This window comes from Heterocephalus glaber, unplaced genomic scaffold (genome assembly GCF_053883595.1).
Source record: "Heterocephalus glaber isolate CG9 unplaced genomic scaffold, H.glaber_assembly_v1.0 deba00001481, whole genome shotgun sequence".
NCBI lineage: Eukaryota > Metazoa > Chordata > Mammalia > Rodentia > Bathyergidae > Heterocephalus > Heterocephalus glaber.
In genome coordinates, this window is record NW_028258317.1 from 19,196,531 (window position 1) to 19,220,714 (window position 24,184).

The following is a 24,184-nucleotide window of genomic DNA, read 5'->3' on the forward strand; positions in this document are numbered from 1 at the left end:
AATGAGTTCTAGGAACAGTGGAGGTTAAGAGTGGGAAAAATTTATTGGGAGAAAGAAAGCTTCTGCCTAAGAAAGATAGACGGGGGACCAAAAGTGGGTTGCCCTCCCACATAGTATTAACTAATAGCGTATTTAATTATTGGGATTTTAGAATTTACATTGCTTTTTTTTTTTTTTAGAAACCACTGAGCCATTGGAGTCAAGGCTTGAAGACGTCTATGCAGGACCCCAAAATGCAGGTCAGAATAAAATTTTGAAGTTTAAGTACACTTCATGTTTACAGGATCACTACACAGAGACCATGATTATTAATGAAATCTCAGGATATCAGTTCTTCCAAGTGAGATTTATTTTACTGGACTATTCTGTGAGAACAAGTGGCTTTTCCCTTAAGCAGTAAGATAGCAACTGGAGTTTTTTGGAGAGAAGCTAAGTTCTTCAAAAGAATATCCCTTCTACCCTTTCCCTTTTCATTTATTTATATACAGATTTTTTTATTTTAAAAACGTTAATTTTTATTAGTGCATGTTTGCAGTACATAATGTTTACATTCATGGTGGTACCTTTTCCCTTTTAAAGTTCTGGGTACTATTAAGGGAAGTTGTGTTAACGTTTGCACGGTTCTTTTCAAGGGAGTATCAGATACTGTATTTTAACTGTAGTGTGGCACTATCTTAGGACTAGTAATAGCCACCTTTGAGGACCCTTTGAGGTCTGTTTCAATTACATCCTGGGTGACAAGGGGCCAGTACTATTAGGCTCCTCAGAACTCATACACGTGTGCCACATTGTCTGATATGTTAGAATGGATGCATTTGAATTCATGCCTGCAGGGATTTCTTTTTCAGGACTGGGGCTTGAACCCAGGGCCTTGTGTATGGTAGGCAAGTGTTCTATCACTGAGCTATAGCCCCAGCCCATTTTATTTTGTGACAAGCTCTTGCTAAGTTGTCCAGGCTGGCCTCCAACTTGATACCCTGCCTTAGCTTCCCAAGTAGCTTGGATTATAGGCATGTGCCACTGTGCCTGGGTTCCTGTAGTTTTTTTTTTTGGTACAGGGGATTGAACTCAGGACCTGGCGCTTGTGAGACAGGCGGCAGAACAACTGAGCTACATCCCCAGCTCCTGCAGGTTTTTAACATCAGGTCCATGGGCACTATTTTGTACCATGCATCTTCTGTGTATCTTATAGTGTGGTGGTGGAAAACACAGACTTTGGAATTCACTTGATTTGAATTGAAATTGTAGATTTTCCACTTAGTAATTGTGTGATTTCTTTTGGGCCTTCCAATCTGTCTGAGTCTCAGTGCCCTCCTATCTTAAAATTGGGATACTGAAATCTTGGCCCAAGATTGCTGTGGGAAATAAGTGACTTAATGAATATGACAGCACCCGGGACACAGAAGATTCTTAGTAGTTGTTTCCTTTTTTCTTGTGCCCTTGTGGTAGGTTTACAAAGATGAGCATGTGGTGGTGATTAAGGATAAATACCCTAAGGCCCGTTACCACTGGCTGGTCTTACCATGGGCCTCCATTTCCAGTCTGAAGGCTGTGACTAGAGAACATCTTGAACTCCTCAAACATATGCACACTGTAGGAGAAAAGGTGATGGCAGATTTTGCTGGATCCAGCAAGCTCCCCTTCCGATTGGGCTACCATGCCATTCCCAGCATGAGGTAAGTCTTGTGGGTAGTGCTAGTGCCTCTTGGTTTTGTGCAGGTGATTGGCCTGGGCTTGCTGAGTGTGCTGATACCTGAGGCACAGTGAAGCAGGGTGAGATGTTTCCAAGGCTGGTGGGCTGAAGCTTCCACCCTTCTGCCTGACTTGCTTCCAACCTGTGAGTTCCTGTTCTGCCTGTAATTCAATTCCATGTGGTTCTTTGTTCCTCTAAAAATTTAGACCTTTGAGAGTCTAACATGAACTAGATGAGGGAGCATTTGTTACCCTCACATGAAGAATTGTTGTCAGTGGCTTTGTTAGATTTTTCAAGATCACCTGGAACCAAGCCACATGAGGTGGCACACGCCTATAATCCCAGCACATGGGAGGCTGAGACAGAAGGATTACTGTGAGTTCAAGGCCAGTGTGGGCTACACAGTGAGTTCAAGGCCAGCCTGCACTACAAAGTGAGACCCTGTCTCAAAAACACCAAAACAAAAAAACCCCCAAGACCCCAAAACAAACAAAAAACTGTTACCCTAAAATGATTAAGGATATTTGGTCTGAGAGAATTCTGTAATGACAGCTTAGTAGATATAAGATTTAAAATACCATGGGGAAAAAGTGTACATACTGTTTTCTTTTGGCTTATACCCAGAATGATTTGGAAAGAAATGACTGATTCTTTCCAAAGAATGCAAACCAGGCATATCTCTGTGGTTCTTTTGGTCTATGCAGTAAGATAATGGGATTTTCAAAATTTTTAGCTGTTTTTTTTTGGTCCTGGGAATTGAACCTTGTGGATGCTAAGTATACACTTGCTACTACTTAGCTACACCCTCAGCCCCAGCTTTTTTTTTTTATTTATAAGATTTACATTTCAGCTACTTTTAAATGCACAGTACATTGCCATTAAGCATATTCTCATTGTTGTGCAGCTGTTACCACTGTCCATCTCCAGCTTATTTCATCTTTTACTCGGGAGACTGAGGCAGGAGGATCACAAGGTTGAGGCCAAACTGGGCAATGTAACAAAACCCTAAACAAATAAATAAATAAATCTAAATAAGCTGTGATGTTGCTGAGCGGTATAGTGATTGCCTAGCATGTACAAGGCTCTGGGTTCAATGTCTAATGCCACAAAAATGACAAAGATTTTATTGTTATGTTTAGATACTAGGGATATCCACTGTATAGTTGGAAGGGTCAGAAATACTGTTCAAATCACTCCTACCCAGGTCAGCTGGGATAAATTACCTTCAAACACTGTTTAAGTGCTTTGTAAGTTTTTAGATCTGCCCATTTGCTTAAGGTATTACTGAGCTTTCCCTTGTTAAGCTGAAGGCTCAGAATCTCCTGACTGATCAGTGGATACCACAGCTTACTAACTATGGATACCTCCCCCAAAATAATCTGACTATTGTGAAATCTAAAAACTGAAACTCTGTACTCATTGAATAGTAATTTTCCACTTTTGCTCCCCTTAGTCTCTGACAACCACCATTCTACTTTTGGTATCTATGAATTTGAGAATTATAGGTACCTCATATAAGTGGAATCATATAGCATTTGTCTTTTTGTGACTGGCTTATTTCACTTAGCATAAGATCCTCAAGATTTATCCATACTGTAGCATGTGATAGGATTTCCATCAGTTATTTTTTTAACCACCAATACTGACATTATATTTAGGTGGATAATTATTACTTAGATAACTGCCTACTTTAACCAAATGAAATCTTTGAACCACATTCCTCTGCCTGCCCATCAGTACTCTTTCTTTTAAACTTAATCATAATTTACACACAATACAGTGTATAATAAGATGTATAGTTTGATCAGCTTTGACATGTATAAATATATATATATATATATATAATCACTATCATTCTAATCAAGATACAGAACATGTTTATTGTCTAATCCCAGAAAGTCCTTCTGTACCCCTTTCCAGTCAGACCTCTGTCTACCATAAATACTGTCGGAAGATTTTAGCATAGTTTTTGTTACATAAATGGATTCATACAGTGCATACTGTTTTTGTCTGGCTTTTTTGGTCAGCATAATGATTTTGAAATTTCATATACCGTGGAAATACTTTATTTTTTTTACTCTTGGGTAAATATTTAGAAGTGGACATGCTAGATCATAGGGTAGATACATGTTGTACTTCATTTAAAGAAGTCTCTCATATTTATTTGTTTTTGGTGCTGAGAATTCAACACAGGGCCTTGTACATGCTAAGCATGCATTCTACCAACTAAGCTATATCTCCAGCCTCAAGAAGTAAATATTATTTATTGTTAAAACCTTATTGAAATTTTTGGTACAAAATTCACCTATAATCCTATTTCTCTAACACAGCAGAGCCAATGACTGAGTCCTTGGCCACTGACCCTTTTTCAGATAGAAATCATGATATCCGTACCTTTTCCATGTAATGACTGCTGTTGTGCTAAGGAGAATGCCAAGAGCAAGTGCTGTGGTCGGGTGTCAGGGAAGCAGAATGAATGGGAAGGAAAATTGCCACTTAAATGCTCTTTTATGATCACTATGATGTAAAATTTTTGAATAAATGTGATAGGAAAAGCAGTAATTTCTCTTTCTGTAAACGTAATATTTTCAATTTAGAAAATACAGAAATAAAGTATGAGGCAGAACAAAGACCTGCTATAATACCCACCACTAGCTACACTGTAGAATAGACATTTTTTTACCCATTTTTCCCATAGCATCTTTTTTTTGCTTCAGAATCTAATCCACGATGTCACATTGTATTTATTTGTTGTCTCTCTTTAATCTCCCCTGAGAGTTCATATTTCTTTCCTGCTATTTGTGATTTTTGCTCCCACCCCCTTTTTGAGATACTAGGGATTGAACCAAGGACCTCATGCATGCTAAGCAAGCATTCTAGTGTTGAGCTACATTCCAGCCCTTTTACTTTTTTTTTTTTTCTTTTTGAGACAGGGTCTCAATAAGTTGCCCGAGCTGGTCTTAAACTTGTGATCCTCCTGCCTCAGCCTCTGGAGTAGTGGGAATTACAAGCATGCACCACCATGGCTGTCTTGATCTTGACATTTTTTGATGAGCACTAGCTAGTTGTTTGGCAGGATGTCTCTCAGTTTCATTTGTCTAATTTTTAAAAATGATTATACTAGGGCTGAGGATTTAGCTTAGTGGTTTCGCCACCTGCTGCGCAGGCACAAGGACCCGAGTTTGATCCCCGCTACCAAAAACAAACAAAACAAAAAATGATTATATTAAAGGTATTATTATTTGCTAAAGATTTTTTGCCTGATATTTTTGATTGTGTCCTCAGTCATATTAGAGAATACCTGTATTATCAGGTATGACTTATTACTGGTGATTTAACCTTAATCATTTTAAGGTGGTGACTGCCAAGTTTCTGCACTCAAAGTTACTATTTTTCTTTTGTAATCCAGTACTATGCTACTATCCTTTTTCTCAAATTTACACTGAATGATTGTAGCATCTGTTGGTGGATCTTGCCTGCAATAGTTTATTACTATGGTATTTTTCCAGTGGTGACTTTATGCCTTCACTAATTAATTAATCAATTAATTTGGGATTGAATCCAAGGCCTTTTCACTGAGCTACATCCCCTTTTTAAATTTTTTATTTTGAGACAAATCACACTAAGTCATTAAGTTGCCAGCCTGGACTTGAACTTGCAGTCCTCCTGCCTCACCCTCCCAGAGTGCTGGGATGAAAGCTGCAAGCCTCCACATTTGGCTTTAATTTATTAATTGAAATTCTTCTGTATGGAAGAGGCTTTCCTTCACCCTCATTATTTATTTATCCAGTTATTTATTAATATAGACTCATGGATGTTTATTCTGTGGCTTATAATTCAATACTGTTGTTATTTAGTTTGTTGCTTAAGTTGTTCCAGTTGTCATCATAAGCTCCTTTAGATGGACCCCTTCTGTCACTTTGACATGCTCCCCAACATTCTTTTAGCATTTCCTTATTTTCTGGCCCCAGAAGATGTTCCAGGCTTATCTTGTGTTTTTCATGTCTCAGCCCTGAAATGAATCATATCTCCAAAAAGGCCTTGGTCTTTTTTTTTTTTTTTCCCCTGATGATGGCATTTATTAACCAAGACTTGGATGCTAGGGTTCCGTAATGCGAGAAGTGGTTACTTTTAGGAAGATGTTTCTTCTAAGTCTTTTCAGCAAATAGAGCCAGGAAATATATGTTTGAATCAATAACCTACAGACACATCTTGTATTCTGTATTTATGTACCTATACATATACATAGAAAACCATGAATTCATACTGATAACTCTCATTCCATCTGCAGTTCTACAAAATTCTTTATTGTTTCTCTTTTCCTTTTTTTGTAGTTTCTTCTCCTATAATGAGCAACCTAACTTTTAGTAGTTACAATAAATTGCTTACTTGTTTAGTTGTAGTATTCATATAAAATGCTTATAGAGTTGCTAACCCATCTCCTGTCAGAAAGACAGTTACCAGTTAGTGTATAATTTTGTATATAGTTTTTTTGTCCTTAGCTTTATAATATTTAGTCAAAATATTGTTTTCCAAAGTGTAGTTGTTGTATACATTTGTAATACAAGTATATTTGGTTTTTGCTACTTATTTTTCCATTTTGGATTCTCTGCATATACTGATTGATTTTGATTATTTATTGGGGAAGATGAAATATTAGTGATCTAAAAGTGAAAGGTAATAAAAAGGCATTCTATTTGTTTTAACAAGTCAAAAATCCTAATTCCGCCTCCCCACCCCCAGTACTGGGAAATGAACCTGGGATCATCACACTGAGCTATACCTCAAGCCCCTTTTTTAATTTTAAATTTTGAGACAAGGTGTTGCTAAGTCACTAAGTTGCCCAGGCTGGGCTCAAACTTGCAGTCCCTCCTGTCTCATCCTCCCAGAGTGCTGGGATTACAGGTGTGTGCCACTATACCCAGTGAGAACATCTGATTTTATTCCTCTATGTTGCTTTTCCCTTAATTTTCTTCATCTTAGTAAGTGGCACTGTCCTAAATCAATGTCCAGTCCATTTGCCTGGCTGTTTTCTCAGCTTAAATCACTGCCTGGTAGACCCATCCTTGAACGCTTAATTAAAGAGGTAGCCTCTCTATCCCATTTTCCTCTTTTTTTTTTCTTAGCAATTTTAACTATTTGAATTTTCCTTGTTTGTTTATTATTTGTTTTTCCTCATTAGTCTGTAATTTCTATAAGGGCAAAGCCTTTCCCATTTTGTTCACTGCTAAATTCCCAGTACCTAGAACAGTACTTGACCCTAGTATTTACTGAGCATTAAATGTTCTTTTTTATTTGTGTGTGTGTGTGTGTGTGTGTGTGTGTGTATTTTTTTTTTTTTGTACCGGGGATCGAACTCAGGTCCTTGTGCTTGTGAGGCAGGTGGTGGAACCACTGAGGTAAATCCCCAGCCCTTGGTATATGTTTTTGATACATAATAATTACATTCAACTTAGGGGGAAAATATATATGTGCATTTTTGATCCCCTTTCTCCTCTCATTACTCTTCTTCCCCTTTCTCTGATCCCCTTTCTCATCTGCAAAAAAAATCTATCTCTTGTTTCCTACCATCTCTCCTTTATTTTGCTTTTTATTTATATTTTGGGTTTCTCAAATAAGAGAAACCGTGTGATAGTTAATCTTCTGTGTCTGACTTATTTCACTTAGTATTGTGGTCTTAAGATCCATCCATTTTCCTTCATTTATTAATAAGTGAATGCATTGAATTAAATGGACATACTAGCAATATTGTGTGCACCAATACTTTGTCATTTTGGCTGAGCTATAGTTTTTAATGAGTTTAATGTTCAATTTTTTTCTTTCAACTAGTCATGTACACCTTCATGTAATCAGTCAGGATTTTGATTCTCCTTGCCTTAAAAGCAAAAAGCATTGGAATTCTTTCAATACAGAATACTTCCTAGAATCACAAGGTAAACTGTATTCTTTGATTTTCACATTTGCTTTGTTTTCTCAGCTGTTCTTATACTTAATTCATTTATTTCCCTAAATAACAACGTGGCCTCAAAAACCCACCTATAACTTTGTATTCCCTTTAAAGAGAGCATTATTAAAAGAAACTGGAATATTTGGCTTGTAGTATGATTGCCACTGCTCTGAGCACCCTTCTTGAAGGACCTAGTAAGCTATTATGTTAGGGATAAAAGGTACTGTATTTCATTGTGGCAACAGGAGACCTAAAGGTTGTCATGAGAAGGCGCGAGCAATTCTTTGTCTCCTCTGCTGTTGGTTGGGCAGAGCTTGGGGGCTGTCTCATCTTGGGGGTGGGTAATGAACAGAGGACATCTGTTTATAATTAGAGGAAGCATTTCCTGGTGTGTAAACTGTGGAACTTAGTGCTGAGATGTTAATGATGGCAGCTGCTATTTACTAATGGCCAACAAGGGGTGAAGTACTGTGATAAGCCCTGACAAAGTAATATAGAGTGTGTCCCGAATGTTATTATCTCAGAGATATGTTGCTCAGATTTAGAATCTTATCAAGCCCATGTTCCTAATATGAAGTCTAACCTGTAGCTTACTAGCTTTAGGATAAATGGCATATTAATTGGAGTCATGTCTTCTCTTTTTGATTATCTTACATTGGCTTTCTGAAGTAGCTACGATCTGAGCTTTTCTTCTTTTCTTGCAGCTGTGATCCAGATGGTACAAGAGGCTGGCAGAGTGACTGTCAGAGAAGGGACATCTGAGCTCTTGAAGTTGCCCCTTCATTGTCATGAGTGCCAGCAGCTGCTGCCTTCCATTCCTCAGCTGAAAGAGCATCTCAGGAAGCACTGGATGAAGTGACTCTGCAGAGCCTGAACTAATGCCACAAGCATAGCCAATTGGAGTGAACTGCTGGCATCCATTCTGGGTTGCTTGTGAATGTCTACTCATTTCCTGAATTAAAACATGCAGCTGTTTTTGTTTTTTTTTAAACAAAGTTTATTCTTAAGTGTCCACAATGTAGGGTGACTCAGAATAACTCAGGAATTAGGAATTTGGATTTTCCATGGATGTGTTCTCTGATAAGGGTGGCAGGGACATACCTGAGCACCATGTCCAGGACCCATGTCAGGTCTAATGGGAGGGGAAGTAAGGCCACATTCAGACTCACCTGATAGTGCAGGATATAGAAGCAGCGAGCTATATATGTTTTATATATATATTATATGTTGTTTTTGGTTTTTGAAAGTTTGCCTTTAATAAGTAATTTCAACAAAAATAAAAGCAAAAATTTCTCTTTTTTTTGTTATATACTTTTGTTCTTTATGTTTATCCTCCTTCTTCAGAGGCATGTGATATCTTTTTATCAAAGTGGCTAGAATGGTCTCTTGTTTATCCTGAAGGCTCTGAGGGCCTAAAGTTCTCTGATCTTAATATATTCTGTAATAGTCTTCTTCACTCTTTCATAGGGAGGCTTGGTTTATTCTGTCCCTTTTCTTACCATCCAGGATGACCTAAATGCTTTCTTAGGAAGTTAGTTCTAGTCAGTTCTTCACTGTGGGCACTAAGGCTAGATGAGACTTTGGAAGGTGGAGTTTTGTTCCATTATCGTCATGGCTGGTGAGGCCTGCTTGGATCTAATAAAGTCCATTTGTTTGAGGCATCTTGCCAAAGTAGTTGAAAATGAAGTTCAGTTGACAGTAACAGGGTTGGTTTTGATGCATGAAAATGTACAGAACTACAGGTTTATTTTTCACTGAGAACACATTTGGATGTGCTAGGAGGTGTAGCTTTGTGGTAAAGCACTTGTTTAGCACTTGGCATGAAGCCCTGGGTTCACTCCCTAGCACTGAAAAAAAAAAAGAACAAATTTGAATCAAACAGCTGTATCAAGTTGGTTGTTTTGGCAATATCAAACTAAAGGTAAAGGGAAAAATAAAGGTTGTTTTTGATTATATTGTTGATGTATTTGGGGATGATTTTCACTTTGTTTCCCCCTGTGATCCTGGGGTTTGAACCAAGCAGGGCTTCATGCGTGCTGGGCAAGCACTCTCCCACTGAGTTACAACCTTAGCCTTTTAAAAAAAATTTATTTTGAGACAGGGTCTTGTAAAGTTGCCTAGGCTGCCTTCAACCTTGTGTCCTCCTGCCTTAGCTTTCCAAATAACTTGGGACTACAACTGTTTACTGCCACCTCTGACCTTGATTTTCACTTGTGAGCTCTTAAATAAAAAGAACCTTAACCTCTCTGGAGAGAAAACCTCAATCCATAGAGACCCATTTGACCTCATTGTCTGTCACAAAATGCCACAGAGGTTGCTTGCTGAGCTTGGGTACAGTAGTAATTAGTAGTACTTAATGATTGTAGAGCTGCTATTTACCAATTCTTAAGAGTTCAGCCAGTTAAATTATGTAATTCTCACTGTACATAACTGTGAGATTGGGCCGGGGATTTAGCGCAGTGGTTCCAGCGCCTGCCTTGCAAGCACAAGGACCTGAGTTTGATCTCCGGTACCAAAAAAACCCCAAAAACAAGAAAAGAAAACATAACTGTGAGATAGGTACTATTGTTAAGCCCCTTTAACGAATAAGGATCTAATATTCTGTTAATGGTACTGGTCTCCAAAGGGTCTTGGTTCTGATACATCCATTCATTGTTTTCTCTGTGAGTTCAACATATAAAGTGAAGGACTAGTCATTAGGTATCATAGAACTGAGGGCCTTGGGCTTGTGTTAGTCAAAAGCTTTTATAGCATTTTATTGATTTCCCTGAGGCCAGCTGCTTCCTTCAAAGCCCTTCTTGTCCATTTCTCATTACCCACCATCTTTCATATCTGTCCATTGTCCCTTCTGTACTCCAGGAATGTCATCTTTCCCTCATCAGCCCATCTGTCCATAGCTTCTTCTCTCTGGGTTGACCCTGTACCTTTGAGCCTCTCTTGCAGTGGCTATCCACTTACCCTGTGGCCTGTGGGTCTCTTCCTTAGCCCAGCTGCAGAGGGCATGTGGGTTCATAGTCTCTCCTTTGTTAGCACCAAGTCAAATCATAGGCAGATTAATTAAGAACAGATCTGGATTCAGAGCTGGGTCCCAGCCCTGGCTGTGCTGCTCAGAGCTGAGAAATCTTGGGGAAGAGTGACTTATTTTCTCTGAACTTCAGTATTCACATATGGAAATGGACATAACAGAGTTGGGCTATAAGGGTTAAAAATAATCCATGTAGGGTTTAGTGTAGAGTATCTGGTATAGAGAAGGACACTATAAATGGTAACCGGGAGCCTCTGCTTTTATTTTGGTGGCAGTTGGGAAGGAAGGTTTACCTACTGTTTTTCTATATCTGATTCTTTAGTACCCTAGAAACTTTCTACACATATATGAATTCCTGAAAATAAAATTATTGATTTCCCTTTAAAAAAATGTAAACATCTGGGATCTACCCTAGAACTGCTGAGTTACAATCTCAAGGGCCTAGGAATATACATTTTAAAGCATTGAGGATGATTTGAGAAAAACATCAGTGAACCCTTGGCTTCTAAAAGCCTTGGACTTCTGAAACTTTCAGATTTGTCTGTGGCTTACCTGGACACATGCCATTGTCTGGTTGTCTGCCTGGACCAGTTGCAAGCTTTTCTTCACTCTGCAGGGTCATCTCAGCCTGAGTATAGGGACTGGCACTTCCTTTCTGCAAGGGTTAGGGGGAGCTCCTGAGATCCCAGGCGCTTGAGGGCCAGGTCTGGACCAATGATTGCTCCTCTCCATGGCTCTCATTCTTTCTTCATGACCAGAGATCAGTCCAGTGGCTGAGCCTGGGACCTATAATGAACGCTGCCAGCTTTAGGCTCAGCATAAGCAATTTTTCCTCTTCTGGGTCTGTCTCTCAGGTTTTCAGGTACAAATGGTTCTTGTAGGGATCAGATCAAACTTGAGACAATCATTAAAGAACTCTGTAGTTTCAGGGACATTCCCTAGAGGCTGCCATCTGGCATTCAGTCTCACACTGGACATGGCTGAATATCAGAGATTCAGAACTTACCTGTCAGAGTTGGACTGCTTCTCTGTGCTCCCCACAGCTCTTGGAGACTTTCACAGAGTTCAGAAGACTCTACCATAAACTAAATTTTTAAAGAACATAGTGAAAGCCTTGAAGCCTGCTTTCCAGAATAATGTATATTTACATTTTGTATATATTAGGGAGTTTATTAAGTCATTGAGGTGCTTCCATAGACTCCTTGGGTCTGTGAACCTCAAAAAAGCTCTAGAGAAAAGGGTCATCACTGTAAATTTGGATGTTCAGGGCATTTGGGGTCATGATGGGTGACGGGATAGATCTCACCTTCAGGATGTTTCTGGGATGCTCTTTGATCTTGGTGCTCCTCTCTCAGCCCTTTAATGTGTGGACAACTTGTGGGTTCAGTTGAAGATGGAGGTCCAGTATGCTGGCTCCAGTGTATCCTCCACAGTCAAAAGGAGTTTTGGGACCCAAGGAAATCCTCAGTGGATCTGAGGGATTCAGAAACCCTGGCTGGAAGACCCTTCATAAAGTGTTTATAAAGGCATTCAGTCTTTAGGAGGATGAATGTGAAGGGGAAAACAATTATCCGTCATCTGCACAGATACAATCAGCTGCACTGTGACTCAGGACAGTGGGAGTGGCAGTACTTGGGTACAGTATGTTAAGCACAAACTGTACTGAAGACAGCTTATAGCAGTGTGTAGCTTAAGGCAGAGATTTTAACTGAGGCCCCAGCCAATGCTCTTGAGAATTACAGAACAAATTTAATCAAACTTCAGATAAAGTTCTCCGAATGTGCCTTTTAAAAATAGATATTGTAAGAACATTAAATTTAATTGCCACTTTATTAACAATGCTAAATAGTTTAGCATATCAATATTAAAGTTAAAATGAATAATTAGAAACTGCAACCAAAGACACTGTATCAGACAGTGTGATAAGTGAGATGTAATGAAGGAAAATTTGAGTGAGGTGACCACCTCTGCATTCTTTGTTAAGCCTGGCTACTCGGTGACCTTGAAAAATAGATGTTTTTAGAAGAAAAAAATGTGAATAAGGACTTGAAGGTCCAGAAGAAGGAAGTGAGAGATCTGGTATATGGTATATGTACCATAATCCCCTCTCCTACATGGGCTATTATCACTAGAAAAAAATTATCTTTTCTGCACCTATTTAACCCAGATTTATTACTGCATTACAATTGATTGGGTGGAATCTTTTGAAGTTGTAGGGAGTACTAATGTGAAAAGGTAGACCAAAAGCAAGTAAACATGTTTGGGATATCAATTCATACTATTTCCTCGATTGGGGGCTACCCTTTATAACTGCCCCGTTGTGGTCAGGTATCACTGCAGTTTTATTAAAATAAGTTGAATTATTTTAATGTAGCATGAAAGGAAATATATAATCCAGGCCAGCTGAACTGAACCATCAAGGCCACTGCCCACTCCAAGGCTGCCTAAAATCTTCAGCTCACGGGATCAAAAGTGCAACCTGGGCATGGTGGTGCATCCTGTAATCCAAACACTTTGGGAGGCTGAGGCAGGAGGACCGCAAGTATAAGCCCAGCCTGGGCAACTTAGCAACTTAGTGAGACCCTAATTCAAATAAAAAATTAAAAAAGGCTGGGGATGGAGCTCAAGTTGAGGCCCTGGTTCCACCCCCAGTATCACAACCAAGCAAACAAAACATCAAAAGCAACACGGTTTTTAAATACAAGCCCGGTATTATCTGGGAAGCGGAGCCATAGATGAGCCATCTGCCCCTCTTTATGCTGACTCTGGACTCCTGGTGGGGAATGAAGGGCATAGTTGAATTTGGAGGTGACATCATTAGGACTCTTTCTATCTCCTGTGTTGGCTCTCTGCAAGGTAGCAAAAATAGGGGCCTCAGAGAGAGAGAGAGAGAGAGAGAGCACAATCCTTTCTCCCCACTTCTCTTACCCTTGTTCCTCATGGCCACACATGCATCTCTGAACTAATCCCTGTGTCTCTTAGGAGGACAGCATAATCTGGCCATCTTGAGTAACAGGACAATCTTGAAGTACAGTAGGGAGGATTATGTGATTTGTGGCCCCACTAGAATTACACAGAGCAAGGAGGAGTGGTTTTCAGAACAATGGCTGTTCACAACTTACGTGGACTGCACGCATAATGATCACAAGATACTGATAGTGCCCTTGGCCTCGTGCTGGTGTCATAGGATCTAAGGGAAAGAAGACAAACAGCCACCTTGTACTTCTGGTAGCTACAAGTTGAAAGTTGACACATTTCATTGCCTCTGGCCCTAGCCTGTACTGTTTGAGATTGGTTAGAGGACAGACGGTTATCATTTATTCAAATGATTAGTTATTGGCCAAGGACTTTTTTTTTTTTTTGAGACAGAGTCTCAGTATGTAGTTCAGGCTGGCCTTGCACTAGGCTGGCCTCCCAAATGCTGGGATTACAGGTGTGCACCATCACATCTGGCCTCTGGCCAAGGACTTTTTGCAGAAAGTCTATGGAAATTATAGGAGGTATTCTTAGGATGCTGCTTGGAGTTGCCATGGTCATGAGACACCTCTATATGTCATGGTCACCAGCAGACTACCAGCCTTTGCAACCAGCCCAGGGGAGAGGAGGCTTCTGGGAATACCTGAAGAGCTAGCTGAGCAGGTGGATTCTTATAACTACTGACAGCATTTGCACTGTCACAGGCATTCTCTATGTTACAAATACATTGGTCAATGACTAGGAATTGGAAACAATTATTTTCTACCTCAAGAACCCATAAAGGGTGGCAGATATGGTAGTGTACACCTGTAATTTCAGACACTAGGGAAGTTAGTGAGACTCTGTCTCAAAAAAAAAGTCTAGGGAAGTAGTTAAGTAGTGAAGTAGTTCAATGGTAGAGAATCCCTAAGTTCAGTCACTAGCACTACCAAAAAAAAAGATGAAACAGGACAAAGAAAAAATGGCCATGGCAGAGCCAGAAGAAATAGGTCAAATGGTATAATGCAGTCCTTCCAGCTGGCCAGGGAAAAATCTTGGGAAGAAATCCCAAATTTTGGACAGAGGCCCCAGTTCTGCATCTGCTTGAGTTGCCCCCTTCGAAGATGGTAGTCTGTATGTTCCACTTATGTGAGGAGAAAAAGGTGCCCCTACAGGCAGGAGCTTTTAGCTTATGCTTTTCTGAAGCTGAGGCCCATACAGAGCACAACTTCACAACCTTGTGGGGCAAGGTGGGGGTTGTTTCTCAAATGTTTTTTAGGAAAGATAGTGTTTTTGGTTTTCCATCATGTAGTTAATGAAATTCAGAGTATCTGGAACATAATAGGAGCCCAATAAAATATTATTGTATGAATGAATCTGTGCATCATACTTTTGAAGCATTTAGGAAACAACTCTTGGCCTGGGAGTTTTCTATGAAAGGTCTAATTTGGGATTTGACATATTTGACCACCAGATGGCAGCATTTGAACAATAAAGTTTTAATTTATTTTCTAATCCAAAGCTTTTTTTGTTTTGTTTTATTTTGTCCAAAGCTTTTTTTTTTTTTGGAAGATCTTTTATATAACTCTTTTACATTTTAGAATCAGTGCTTCAAAATAAAATACTTAAGAGGGGATTTAAATAAGGCTGATGTAATTTAACTGATATATTGAGATAGAAGTTTGAGGCAAAACCAATGTGTAGATAAGAATACAGAGCATACACATTTGAATGATAGGGGTGGCAATTTTGCAGGGAGGTAAATGGACTTTAAAGTTGCTGAGAGCTAGAGTTGAGGCTTGATTCTGGCATTCACTAGATGAGGACCTTTGGGGGCATGTCACATGTAGGATAAGCATTGAAAGTATGCTGGGTCATTCCCCCCCTTTTTTTTGCTTTGGCCCCAAGTTAGAGATGCTTTTTTCCATCCCAAGAATACCTGAGAATAGCACTGGGAGAAGATACTTCTCCCAGGTATGTTCTTGAAAATTGGTACAACTTTTCTGTAGATATATTTGCTGTTAAATTGGTAATAAGCAGATATTACTGAAAGCACTGTCAAAGCAACACAAATGATACATGGAGAAAGTAGAGGGGTGTGTCTGTATTTTCCATAGGCCAGTTCCTCACAAATCATCCTTTTTTTTTTTTCTGGTACTGGGGATTGAACTCAAGACCTCACGCTTGCCAGGCAGGTGCTGTGCTGCTGAGCTACATCCCCAGCTCTCCACAAACCTTCCTTTTGATAGAATAACTTGCCTTTGTCTCTGTCCTGCATAGATGTCTTCTGTTTTCAAAGCAGGAAGAATAAATGTCCCAATCCTATATAGTACCAGAATATTAAAGCAGGACAGGACTTTATACACTAGAGCTCCTGACAATTTGAGGAAGTCATAAATCGTGTGGATTTGGTGAAAACTATAGACCTTATCCCCATACAGTTTGCATGTAATTTCAAAGGAAGCACCACAAAGATGAATTATCCATGGACATTGTAGGCAGGTACTCAACTAGTGTGTGAGTGTGTGTGTATATTCCATAGGGCCTGATTATTTTGAATAAACTAGTAGGGCATTTTTTCTAAACCACACACAGAAAATTGTTCTGCTACCAGTGGCAAGGTATCATCCCCAGAGAATTGTGACAAATATTTAGTCTCTTGCTTGGAGAATCTGTCAAAATTCTAGTAGCAACTAATACCCTTTGAGGAAGGAACATAGAAGTGGTTGTTATAATAGAGCAACAAACTTTTATCCCTATTAAGCATCAAATGTGCTTACATTCCAAATTTCATGCTGAAAGAAAGTATCCTAAAACGTTAGTGAACCTCTCTAGATAGAATATAATTTAAATTTTGTTATATTGTGCATATTTCTAAGTTAGCTATAGTGAATACATATTTGGGAATGTGAAAAAACTCCCAAGTTTTATTGAAGAAGTAATAGATCACAAAGGAATGCAATTAACATTCAGTTAACAGTTATTAATTCTAATAACTGATTAACAAAAAGTGGGTAGTAATTTGTGTAAGTCATGTCAGTTCCATTCATGACCACTCTCTAGAGTCAATCATCTGACAACCAAATTTCAAGGCCAAATCTAATGAAGTCTGACACACATGAAGATAATAATTCATATCTTGCATCTGATTTTCCTATCACTAGATCTAGAAAACTAGTAGATTTTCTGTTTCTTCTAACCTTAATCTTTGCCTGTTTCTTAGAGATACTAAATACATTTCAGTTATTCAAAATTGTTATCCATAGCAATATCCTATTGGAGTTACAAATGCCTTTCAGCACCTGTTATGACTTATATCTAGATGTCCCCTCAAAGCCTCATGGGGTCATAGGTGGGGCCTTTCAAAGGTGGCTGGATCTAGAGTGGTTATGCTGGGATTAAGGATGTGATGCTGGGATTGATTCATTGTGCAATGCTAGGATTAAGGGTGCCCCACCATTAAGGGTAGGATGTGAGTGCTACCCACCCTAAGGGCAGGTAGCCTGGATAGAATATAAGGGGCAGAAAGAGTGCTGCTGTTATCGCTGTTTGTCACTTGCAGCTTTTGCTGCCTTCTGCCTTCAATGAACTGTTTCTCCTCTGTGATGCCCCTCTGCCATGCCACCCTGCTTTGGAACCAGCCAATTATGGACTGAAAACTCTACAAATTGTGAGTTGAAATAAACCTTTCTTCCTTTAACTTTGGGTGTTAGGTATTTTGTCTCAGCAACAAGAAAAGTAACTAAGACAGTACCCTTTGGAACACTGATTTTCCTTGTGTGTTATGTTGATGTGACATTTTACAATGTTTCTAAATATTAAACCTCCATTAATTTCTGTGGATAAGCCCTTTTGGTTCCTTAGGGTTACTCCTTCAATGTTGACTTTGACTCTTTCAAACATTTGTGATGGGGTAAGGAGGATGGATAAAATATGTAGGCTGGTTTATATGTGAATGCTTTATTCTGGTCCCCAGATTTTTTTTACTTTAAAAAATTGACATAAAATTTATACATATTTATGGAGTGATACATGGATACAATGTATAATATTCTAATTGGGGTAAGCATATTTAATTCTCTAAATATTTGTCCTTTTTGTGGTGAAAGCATTCAAAATCTATTCTTTAGCTTTTTTGAAATACACAGTAGTAGTACATTGTTTTTAGTTCCCATTGACCAACTTTTCCCCATACTTTCTCCCCTACCTTCACCCCTAGCCCCAGTCTGTGGTAACTATTATTCTACTTTCATCTTTTTTTTTTGTTCCAGGGATCGAACTCAGGACCTTGTGCTTTCAAGACAGGCGGCAGAACCACTGAGCTAAATCCCCAGCCCCACTTTCATCTTCTATAAGATAAATTTTTAGATTCTACATGAATGAGATTGTATGGTATTTGTCTTTCTGTGTCTGGATTATTTCATTTAACACAATGTCCTCCAGTTCCATTCCTGTTGTTTCACATGACAAGATTTCACCCTTTCTTACGGCTTAGTAATATTCCATTGCATAGATGTACCATATTTTTTTATTCATTCATCAGTTGATGGGGACTTAGGTCGATTCCATTTTTTGGCTCTTGTGAATAGTGTTGCACATAACATAGAAATGCAGATGTCCTTTTGATATACTGATTTCATTTCTTTGGATCTATACCCAGTAGTGGTATTACTAGATCATATAGTAGCTCTAGTTTTAATTTTTTTGCAGATTCTTCATATTGTTTTCTATAGTAACTCTATTCATTTACATTCCCAGCAACAGTGTGCAAGGGTTCCCTTTTTTCACATTCTTTTCAACACTCTTTTTTTTGTAATAGCTATGCTAACAGGTGCAAGGTGATATCTCATTGTAGGTTTGACTTATATTTCCTTAATGATTAGCAATTGTAAGTGTTTTTTCATATACTGCTTGGCCATTTATATGACTTCTTCTGAGAGATGTCTATTTAGGTCTGTTGCCCATTTTAAAGTCAGCTTATTCATTGTTTTGGCTGTGGAGTTGAGTTCCTTATATATTCTTGGGATTAATTTCTTGTCAGTGAATAATTTGCAAATATTTTATTCCATTATATAGGCTTTTCTTTCATTCTCTTGATTCTTTCTTTTGCTGTATAGAAGCTTTTTAGTTAGATGTAATTCCTTTTTTTTCTCTTTTTTACTGTTGTTGTCTATGCTTTTGGGGTCTTACTCCCAAAAGTCTTTCTAATTCCAATGTCCTGAAGTGTTTCCTGTATGTTTCCTTCTAGTTATTTTATACTTTCAGACCTCCTGTTTGAGTCTTTAATCCATTTTGAGTTGTTTTTTGTATACAGTCACCAGGTTCTGACATCAATATCAGAAGACAGAAAAGAACAGATGCAGCTTGAAAATCTGAAAAATGGTTAGAATTTTGGCTTACTGGATCAGTTCCCAGTATATCTTTTGTGATAGAGAAATGAAGTAATGGGAGAAGTGGAAAGGAAACAAAAAGAAGTCAGATACTAAACCATTGTACATGACTGTGGGAGACAGGGCTCTGTGACCAGCTATATATACCGAGGACTTGTTGACCTCTCCCAGGGATAGGAGAGAGGGTGGGAGGCTGCCTCCTCCCTTGTTTGTGTACAGGGATGCTGACCCCTGCAATACCTCCAGGGCAGAACAACATCAGTTGAGGGCTAAACAAAGAAAATTACATACCTGGGTATGGGGTTGTTATATTCCTTGGTAATCATCTGCAGTTCTTTCTTCCTTGAATCACACATTTGCTACATTGCCTTGTTCTATTAATAAAAACAAGACTTTCCAGACTCCCTGTGCTCTTTGTTGACTAGAGGCAGAGAGTCCCCTGGTCCTCCTCTTCCAAACTATCTTTGTGTCTTTTGTCTTTAATCCTTGTTCACCCCCTGGGTTGGGGATATAAACTCATAGGCTGGTTCCTACACATGATGAAGAAGGAGGGAGGAAAAAGACTAGAAAAGGTATAAGAGGTGAAGGTTTGGGGGAAGCCATGGGGCATCTGGGAAGAATGAGGGGTGGGGTGCTCCAGAAGAGTTAGGGAAAAGAGGAAGGGGGAGTTTCTAGAAGAGTTGTTCTCTTGGGTATGATCTGAATCTCTTACCTTTTTTTTTTTGAGAGGTGCAAGAAAAGATTATATTGGGGGGGACGACTTGATTTCTATTGCTATTATTCCCACATTTCATGCCTTTTATCTTTCTTTTTAAAATTTTATTTGCTGAATATTTGCTTATAAGATGTTATTTTTCAGAAAAGTAGATTTATTAGTTACTTTCATGGTTGTCTTTGTAATTATTTTTGACTTTATTTCTTTCCTCTTGCTTTATTATTTTTCTAAGTATTTGAGGCAAACACTGAGTTAACATACTTTAACATTATCTTTTTTTATTAAAGACTTTATTTTTAAAAAATAAATGAGGGCTGGGGATTTAGTTCAGTGGCACTGTGCCTACCTTGCAAGCACAAGGTCCTGAGTTCAATCCCCAGTTAAAAAAGAAAAAAAATAAAGAAATGATCTGGCCCCAATGTCAAAGAAAGAAAGAAGGAAAGAAAGAAAGAAGGAAGGAAAGGAAGAAAAGATAAATAGATAGACAGATTTAAGATTGTAAATTGAATGCTGGGTTGGACCTGAGACTTACAGGGACTGCCTTGGCTGTCTTCAACAAAGATACATTTACTCTAGTTTTATGACCTGAACCATCAAGTTTCTTTGTGTCCATCAGAGAAGTCACATGTTAAAATGCTAAAGTGGAAATGGCATGTTTACTCTTAGGGTAGGTTAGTTCCTTGCACATTTCACAAACATTTTTCTTCCTATTTTTTTATATGTGTATTAGAATGCTACCCTTATTTTCTCTTCTGCTAACCCCACCACAACTATGGAATAATCTAACCTAGGCAAGGGTATCCCATTAGTCTTTTTTTTTTTTTACCTTAGTATGATTTTTTCATAGATTGAAATAATTGATATTGTTTAATTTTAATTTTTATCAGTACATATTTGCAATATATAATGATTACATTCATTGTGGGGAGTTGTACGACTTTATATCTCAATAGTACCTCTTCCAGACAGAATTTGCATTTCAGCTGTATTTGTACAACAAAAAGCTTTGTCTTCAATTAAATGATTCAACTAAAAGTTTTAATGAAGTCTTACTTATCAAATTTTTCTTTCCTGAATGATGCTTGTGGTGTTATAAAATCATTGCCAACCTCAAGGTCTTCTAGGTTTTTTTCTATGTTATCTTCTAGTAGTTTTACAGCTTTGCATTTTACATTTAGTTCTGGGGTCCATTCTGTGTCTAGGTTCATCTTTGTGAATGTCCACTTTTTATTAAGCATTACCCCCATGGGAAAATTTTGTAACATGAATTGTTTTCCTCCTCTATTAATGTTCCATTTCCCTGACAGTGAAAATCTGCTATTAAAGACTTTCAAGGGAAAATAACACAATTGGTAGCAGAAAGCCAGGCACACTAGGTAGACTAGAGTCTGAGACCTCCTCCAATACTTCAGCTGTTTTTCTTCCTCTGATGGCTGGCAGTGAGGTAGGGTTACAGATCCCTTGCCTTCTCTGGGCAGGATGTGTCAAATGGCTTCTTACTTCAAGGGAGCTATTATGGTTTAGCTAAATGTCCCTCAAAGTCCCATGTGTTATATGGAACCAGAAGAGATCCAGAATAGCAAAAGCAGTCCTGGATAACAAAAACAAAGTAGGAGGCATCACAATCCTGAATTTCAAGTTATATTACAAAGCTATAGCAATAAAAACATCATGGTATGGACACAGAAACAGATTTGTGGATCACTAGAACAGAATAGAGAATGCAGAAAGAATTCCAGGCACATTCAGCCATCTGCTTCTGACAAGGGAACAAAAATATGTGCTGGAGGAGAGATAGCCTCTTTAACAAACAGTGCTGGGAAGACTGGCTATACACATGCAGAAGGTTGACTCTAGACCCATATGTCTCATCATATATTAAACTAAAATCAAAGTGGATCAAAGATCTAAATATTAAAACAAAACAATCTGCTTGAAGATAAAATAGGTAAAACTCTCAAAGACATAGGCATAGGGAAAGACTTTCTGAACAGAACTTCAATTGCATAAGAAGTAACATCAAGAATCAAATTATATCAAATAAAAAAGCTTCTGCACAGCAAAAGAAACAACCAACAGAGTGAAAAAACAACTGACAGAAAGGGAAAAAATTTTGCCTGACACCTTTTAGAGGACTAATATCTAGAATACATGAAGAACTTGAAAAATTAGACCCCACCAAAATAAAAGACCCACTCAAATAATAGTGAACTAAATTGAATAGACATTTCTCAGAAGAAGAAATACAGATAGCCAATAAATACCTGCAAAAATGTTCAACATTTCTGGCCATTAGAGAACTACAAATTAAAACAACACTGAGATTCTGTCTTACTCCAGAAAGAGACCATAATGTTAAGTGAAATAAATCAGATACACAAGCTTAAATATTGCAAGCTTAAATAGTGTAAGCAAAAATGAGAAACCCAAAGTACAAATAAATTAAAGAGCAAAATAAAAGAGATAATAGGAGACAGATCTTTTGCAAATGGGAAGGAAACCAAGAGATGCAGGGAAGGGGGTAGGAGAGAAGGGGACGAGAAAGTAAAAAGAATTAAGATGTGTTATGTATAGGTACCAACTCCCCATGATGAGTGCAATTATTATGTACTGGAAACATGTACAATAAATATAAAAATTTTAAATGTTTTAAATGTTTAAAAACTTTAAATGTTTGAAAGGCTTGGTGGCTAGCTTGTGGTGCTATTAGGAGATGATAGAACCTTTAAGAGGTGGGGCCCAGTGGGAGGAAATCTGGTCATTGGTACATGCCCATGCCCTTAAAGGGGGATATTGGGACCCTAGACTCTGCCTATCTGTTTCCTGGCTATCATGAGATGAGCAGCTTTGTTTCATCACATACTGCTACCAGGATATACTGCCTTGCCACTGTCCCAAGGCAACAGGATTTAGCAATCATGGACTGAAACCCACAAAACCATGAGCCAAAATAAGTCTTTCTTTTTTATAAGTTGGTTTATCTCAGGTATTTCTTACAGTACATGGTGGGAAGCTGACCAACACAGCAGAGGCTCCTTGTCTTCTGCCTATGCATGCTATCAGGGTATAAGCTACACAGAAATGGGAGCAGTGTTCAGAGGGCTGTGCATTTGTTTCAGCGTTTTAATCTTAAACCCACTTTGAGATTTTTGGGAAAATGAGCAAGGGCAGCTACCCTGTGAAAAGTCCATCCTTCATAGAAGGCATGATTAAATTGTCTCAGTTTGGAAAGAACTTGTCACAGTGTGTGATCTGCCCAGAGGCACTCTCCAAAACACCTCAAATCTTCCAGTAAGCTTTTTAAAACTCTGCTTTGCATTTGCAGGAGCTAGACTGACGTGCTGAACACAATGCTCTGTAGGCAGTTTGTTTCTCAGTTAAAGCTAGAAGGAATACCAGAGCCCTACCTGTGTTTGGAGAAAGAGGTGGAACTCATTCCTGGAAGGGAGAGGACATGAAGAGTAGTAGGCTCCCAGATATAAGGGTGAACAATGAGATAGGGGCTCTTTGGGGGATAAAAATAACTACCGTCTTCCATCTGCCAAGAGAAATAGAAACTTGGAAGATGAATTTTTCCCTCCCTCCCTAGGAAATACAGTCTGCCAGGTATTAAGTCACTAAGCAGCACTGGAGCTCCCTTTATGCCAGTCACCAACCCTGGCAGTAAGGTCAAAATACCTTACTTTGCTTGAGGAATTTACAACTCAGTGGTTGTGTAGGAGGTGGGGGATCTGGCAGTCAGAGATGGATGCTTCCCACATGCAGGCGCCCCCTGTTGTACCTTTGAATTGGTGACCTCGCCTTGAATTTCCATCACAAAAGGAGTAACTGATAGCTGCGCATGCTATTTGGAAAACAAGCTTCTTTCCTTAGCCCCTCTCGTAAGCACCGGTGGCGCCCAGGCGCACCGTCCTCTTTCCAGAAGGTGGTGGTCCTGTTTTAACCATGTTAACAAAGAAAGGACGAAGTATAGATAAAACCAGACTCACACCATCAAAGTCTTTGCCACCGTTGAGCAGAAGAACGTAGGGCAGCTTTAGCTTTGGGGATTTTCCTTGCTCTGGTGGCTTTCCTAAATCTCAGTTTCTGTCAGTGTAAAGATCTTGGGTTAATATTGCAAGAAGTAGATGAAATAAAGTATCTAAAAACTACCCAGCACAGGTCCTGGCCTCGTGGGCTTGATTTCCTCCTCTCTCTAAAATGAGTGAAGTGGGGGGAATGCCCCTGCCTGGGAAGGTGCCAGGAGGGTGCAGGGAGCAGGTGCACTGTACCCTGACAGTGGTTCCTGTCCCCTGGAAAGCTGGGCGCAAGTGTGGAGACCTTTCCGCGGGCCGATCCTGGCGCCACCAGATCAACAATGCTGACCGACAGCCGGCTTGGCTGGTCAGCTGGGAGGAGCGCAGCTGACAGACAGGAGCTGGTGCTCCCGAGCTGGGCCTGAACAAAAAGACCCATCATT

The 24,184-nt window shown here is 39.1% G+C and overlaps 1 protein-coding gene across 1 annotated transcript in view; it reads left to right on the forward strand.

The window, feature by feature from the left end:
• The window catches only part of Aptx (aprataxin), a 28,280-nt gene extending 19,333 nt beyond the window's left edge, over window positions 1–8,947 (forward strand). The window contains exons 5-8 of the mRNA XM_004838390.3: window positions 180–239; window positions 1,450–1,676; window positions 7,523–7,626; window positions 8,345–8,947. Coding sequence (XP_004838447.1) covers window positions 180–239; window positions 1,450–1,676; window positions 7,523–7,626; window positions 8,345–8,499 — 546 coding nt within the window. The 3' untranslated portion in view covers window positions 8,500–8,947. The remainder of the gene's footprint in view (window positions 1–179; window positions 240–1,449; window positions 1,677–7,522; window positions 7,627–8,344) is intronic.
• Window positions 8,948–24,184: the final 15,237 nt, after the last annotated feature.